This window comes from Cupressus sempervirens, chromosome 9 (assembly GCF_028749045.1).
Source record: "Cupressus sempervirens isolate cs-2001-9-10 chromosome 9, ASM2874904v1, whole genome shotgun sequence".
In the NCBI taxonomy this organism is placed as follows: domain Eukaryota; kingdom Viridiplantae; phylum Streptophyta; class Pinopsida; order Cupressales; family Cupressaceae; genus Cupressus; species Cupressus sempervirens.
The window spans coordinates 780,745,374-780,751,373 of NC_143126.1; the positions used below are offsets into that span (position 1 = coordinate 780,745,374).

General features: G+C 35.2%; 1 protein-coding gene across 5 annotated transcripts in view; it reads right to left on the bottom strand.

Annotated features, from left to right (window-relative positions):
- The window catches only part of LOC149541044 (uncharacterized), a 62,596-nt gene extending 58,877 nt beyond the window's left edge, over positions 1-3,719 (bottom strand). For 3 of the 5 annotated variants that reach the window (XR_016356461.1, XR_016356463.1, XR_016356462.1), the window contains exon 1: positions 1,234-3,686. Coding sequence is in view for 1 of the 5 variants with exons in the window: in XM_089802036.1 (XP_089658162.1) it covers positions 1,589-3,076 (1,488 nt within the window). In the remaining 4 variants the exon portion in view is untranslated. Of the gene's footprint in view, positions 1-636 lie in introns of those variants that run through there. The other 2 variants (XR_016356464.1, XM_089802036.1) reach the window with 2 other exon arrangements.
- Between the last annotated feature and the right edge of the window lie 2,281 nt (positions 3,720-6,000).

The window sequence follows — 6,000 nt, forward strand, 5'->3', positions numbered from 1 at the left end:
AGTGTTAACTTCACCTTGGAGGGTTTCTGGGTAACCAAATCTTGTGTGTTATGTGTTTTTCGTTTACTTGCATGTATAGGGATGTGATGGATACTTAGATCTATTTCAGTATTACAGTTTATGGTTATATGATTCATGATCTAAGATATGAAATGGATTACAGGTGAATACATTTGATCTGTTAGTTGTTTCAAGAAGTAAAAGTTTTTGTAGATCCTGATTCACCCCCCTCTCAATATCTTAGTTTCCCATTAAGACTTCCAACAAATAACATGGTTGAAATTTGAGACCCTCTAGCCACCAATCAAAACCATATGATCTGATATATCAAAAGATCAAATATATGGACTGAATGCTAGAACTTCAGAACTAATCTATAATACTAGAAAACAATTAAATTATTAATCCTCCCCAGAATGATATAGCCTTATATGATGGTACAAGAGAGCCAAAACACAAAAAATTATGAAAGAGGAGAAAAAAATTCAATATATGTTATCAACGGTAAAGCTGTAAATCTGATCTAAAAAATTACAAGAATTTCAGAAATACCTATAATATTACAAAACAATTCATCCTTATCAGATTGAAACGAATGTACCTAAAAGCGAGCGATAGCCGAAACACAAAATAATATAATTAAGATAAAGAGGCCTCAAAGTATGCCGTTAATGGTAAAGCTGTAAATCTATTCTACAGAATTACAATACAGCTCATCCAAATTCTCTATAAAAGTGAAGCTTCCCTCATCAAATGTAGAACATGCTCAAGGACTTAAGTTTACATCACTCACAGCAGAACCTATCCTCTACTTCATGCAAGTAAAGAGAAAACCAGATCACATTATGGCATATGAAACATGTACGTATCACAACCACTGCAGCAGTCATTTCAGATTTTCAGCAAAAAGTTATAATTTGACCAGTTACCAACTATTTTACCAGTCAATTTCATGAATAGATCATCTTGATTCACGGTAAGAAACCAGAACATCACATTTTCGGTACAGATTACATATGTAACTTATCTGGAAATGAATGAAGCTTCTTCATCTTTTGAAGGAACTTTAAGCCAAAGATATTTGGCTTGCAATTTTTTGAAACATCTGAAAAAATCAATATCTTTGATTGCTTGAAGTTCATTTATTGAACACAAATTGTACAACAGTATGAAAATGTATTAAATGAATATAAGTAAGAAACTGAAGAAGTTGAAGGCATTTCCCTATCCTACCTTCGTTGAAGTTCAACCGATGAGAAATGTCCTTCAGTGAACAATAGAGATGTCTGGAAGTGGGTATCCGCTCCCGAAGAATGTGGCCAGCCAAGTAGCATTTTTGACATGAGAGTGGAATCAATTGATGGATTCCACCCAGACTGCAGCAATGTGGCCAGGAACCTTTCAATTTTATGTTACACTTAGCAGGGCAAGCGTCCCCTCTCAAGTCGATAATGAATCATATCCCATGCAAGGTAATTGTATTTTTTGGCAGAAGCTATCTCCTAATGCATAGCAATATGCAAGTCTGTATGTCTAGCTTGACATACCATATAGCGCCAATTACCCGATAAGAAAATGCAACCTTACATTATCCATCCACAATGTACTGGCTACCATTAGTTTCCTCTCTCCTGTCACTGGTAGGAACAAGACCAACTGCTGGTTGTTGGACACTCTGTAAAATCTGCGATATGATAGGATTAAGAGAGACCCCTTGACCAGTTATGTCACTCCCCTGACCAGATAATTGTCCAAAAAAGGCAGAGAAAAGAGTTGAAATTTGCTGTTGACCTTGAGCTAACTGTGCTTGTAAATGCATAATTTGTGTCTGGTGTTCCATTTGCAAGTTCATCATATTCTCCATCCATTGCATTTCTACTCTGTCCCTCTTTTCTTCAAGACATCTCCATCGATGTCTTTCTTGGTCTCTCTGTTCCTGCTCTCTCATTTTTTTTTCCCACTCTTGCTCTGAAATCACTCTTTCCATTTCTTCTCTCTCCTTTTCTCGTATTTTTTCCCTTTCCTCCCTCTCCCTCTGGCGGTCTTCTCTCTCTCGTTCTCTCTCCCGTTCTACTTCCTCCTTCAATGCTATCCTCTCTTCCATCTCAATCTCCCTTCGCCTCTCCCTTTCATCTCTTCTCATCTCGATATCCTTCAATTCTGCAAATTGAGCTCCCAAAAAGCCCAAAATTTTGGCATCGTAGATAAAAGTCTTGTCTACTTTCTTCCTCCTTTTCCTATTCCTCTGAATCAAGCTATCATCCTCTTCCTTTTCTCCATCCTCCTCGCCACTTTCTCCTTCACTATCTCCTTCACCTTCACCTCCATCATAGTCGAGACCCCCAAAACCCAACGCTAGCATGCCAGACCCGTTCTCTCCCCCTTCCTGTCCAACTCTTCCTCCACCGTAAGAGCATACGCCGAATGGTAAGTCTGTATCTCCTTCAATCATACCATCAATACCACCATCTCTTTGATAGTTCTGACTTCTGCTCTTTACCCCGAGCCAAATCCTTCCCTTTCCAACACCATTTCTCATGTTGCTACCCACATGAACACTCCCTCTAGGAACCATGTCATTCAGGTCCAGCTCAACATCTCCAAACACTTCCTTGTATTTGAGAAAATTAAGCCAGTGGGTAACACCTTCCTCCCAATCATACTCCTCCTGGTCTCCACTATTTCCCAGATGTTCCACATTAGTTTTTCTGATTTTCTGTTTAACACCCAGATATTGGTGCCTCATATTCTGCACTTTCGTTGACGCATCCCTCCATGTCCACTCCCAAGGAAAGGCAACAGGGTCTTGTGCATGGTGCATGGCATTTACATAATCTGCAATGGGCTCAAATTTCCTTTCCCTAGTCTTAAGCTTGCCCAAAACACCGGATCTAACAAGCTCCCCGTATTTATTAATAAGTGTCTCTTCCTCCTCTTCGGTCCACTTCTTCCTCTTCATATGGGCAGCAGAAATTAGCTTTTTGTGGCGCTTTGCAGCTAGGCTTGAAACCAGAGAGGGCTCTGAAGGTTCTCCATGGTCTGTGAATATCACAGGTATCCTGTCATCCATGTTCATCTTCACTTGAAATGGCCAGCGTCAAATCTCACTTGGTCAAACAGGAATTCACGAACTTGAGCCCTAGAGGGAAAAGTTAGCCAAATCAAAGAACCCAGACGATCTGAGTTCAATTCCAAAGGTATGAACCACTTTCATTCAAGTTACGTCTTTTAGATTAAATTCAGTACCAAAGAACCACACTTAAATCAGACCCAGATTACATCTCTTCTACCGCAATTTAGTTCCATGAAAGCACGTTTGAGTAAAAACCAAATCACAACTTTCTTATCCAAATCCGGCGCCAAATCCGACTGTCGAACAAAACCCAAACAGATAACTATGATGGAAGCCCTACAGATGTTCAGAATTCAATGTAAAAATAACAACTGAGAATTCAAATTCAATCCCAAGCTTCAAGCCAGCTTTTTAGTTGTTTGTACTCACTGAAAGAATATGACCCTCTTCAATGGCACAGTCTCAAGCCTCGTAGAGGTGCCTCTAGTATTCAAGTGCAAGGCCGGCTTTTTGGGAAATTCTTCCATACTGAAACACACCAATCCAGCCCAATCCGAGATACCGCAGTTAACATTACCTTTTAATGGTCGGGGGTGAAAAGCGGCCTTCTCGCCTTTTAGAGCGGCCTTCTCGCCTTTTAAGCTTTGGTCTCGCACTGCTTGTCCGTCCTACGGTATACATGATAGAGAGATAGATAAAATTTTAACGTCCACGAGGCTAAAAATAGTCTATGGGACAGCAAGACAACTCAAACAGAGTTAAGTAACAATGTTCATTGCTTGTGTAAGATGATGATGAGTCCACCCAATTGCTCAATGTACTTTTCGTTGAATAGGTTATGCCAAGAACTGTCACATATAATGTTCGCAAATTTATCTCTACTACTCTTGTAGGCTTCACATTCTAAAATAAAGTGATGTTCAGTTTCCACTTTTCCAGAATTGCAAAATCTGCAAATTCTTTCTTCCCAAGCCTCCTTTGGTCTCTTCCAACGTTCAGTCTCACAACGAAGTTGATGAGAGTTGGTTCTCAGCTGAGCAATAAGAATTTTAGCCCTCCAAGAAATGTTGGCTCCTATGTATGCTTTTTGGAGTTGATCACAAACGGGGTTGAACTCATTTATATAATATAATTTCTTCCTTCTGATCTCGCTTCTCCAATTTCTCTTGTAGAATTTTTCCATGACAAAGACCTTTATTTCTTTATTATTTGTGGAGCACATATTGAATTGAATATTCCATTTACTCATCCATTTGATGTTTTGTTGCATCCATGTCCTTTTTCGCTGACATAGTGTGTCACTAAAGACCACTTTAGGCCATCTATCATCTTCCATTTTTTCGATTCTTTTTAGATAACTTAGAAGGCAAACCATAGCAAGTGCATCAATAGGAGCAGCCCCCATTTCACTTAGCATGATATCATATGGAACAGTGATTTTGATTTTAAACTTGCTTGTGATTAAGCGTTTTTAGATTCCTTCGATTTGTTTCCATTGTGCTATAGTAGTGTTGTTGGCCCATAATTCACACCCGTAAAGAACAACTGACAGCACAAGAAGACCGAACAAAGTTTGAATAGTTTTCCAATCCCACAACTCTGCTTCACGGCACCTATCAAGTGTAGTAGATATGGCTAGTGTGTAATTTGTGTTTTTTTTGTAGGGGAGATTTGGTTTTTTTTTTAATTCGTGTGGTTTTGTGGAGAGGTGTGGCATTTTTAGTTCTTGCCTACGGCAGGTAACTTATGTTTTCGCTTAGTCCATTGTATTAATAGTTGCACCAATCAGATTTTAGATTTCATTCATATAGTAATGTTTGCAAAAGGTTTTGTAATTTGTATAATTTTTTGGAATTGAAAAATACAATTTTTTGAAAATCTTATTGACTCATGAGAAAAAAGGCCATGAAAAAATTTAATTTTCCTCAACAAAAATACAACTATTTTTTTCCAACACTTCTATTAATGCAAGCATTAATTGCAACTTTATTTTTTCTTTTCTTGTAACAAGTGGATAAATTTTATTAAAAAATAATCATTTTCCTAACACCTCATGAATGCATTAATTTCAATTTTACCTTTTCCACATTTGTGACTAGTGGACAAACTTTTTTTTAAAAAGACAATCATTTTTAATTTTAATTGATGTTTATTTTTGTAATTTGTGAAATGCTATTAAATATAGACATTTTAATCAAGTATAGGTATTTTAATCAAATATAGACATTTTAACTCTTTTAAATTGTCAATTTCCAAAAATTATTTTTTATATAGCTTAATTTCATATTTATCTTAATTTTAATTTATATATAAGTTTAAATTAGAATTTAGTTTCTTTTATTTTGACATATCTAAACCAATGCTTTTAATAGATTTATTGTTTATTTTTTATTTTTATATATAATTTTTATTATATTGATATTTTTAATTTATACTTTAAAATACATAATACTAATTTTGTATCAATTTTAATAAAGTTCAAATTGTTTAGCTTTGTATATTATCAACTTTATTTATGATAAGTGTGTTTGGTTTTTTTAAAGCATAAATGTTATTTTTAAATTAATTTATGTTTATTTGTTTTTATGCATTAGATTTGAGCTTAAGAATATTGTCCACCTTCTTCAATTAGATGAATTTATCGCTTAAACAAGATATATCAAACAATTTCATCATTAAAATTAATCAATTTAACTCTTTTTTTAAAAAATTATATAATTTTATCTATATCTTATATATAATTAGTTCATAAATATCTTTGGTTTCATAAATGTTCTTTACGATGTCATCTAATTTTGATTTACCATGATACTATAATATTTATTTATATATTCTTTTACTATTTTAATTAATATATATCATTGCAGTTATATAATTTAATAATATACTGACTATACTCTTTAATTTAATTTAGCTTACCACTATAA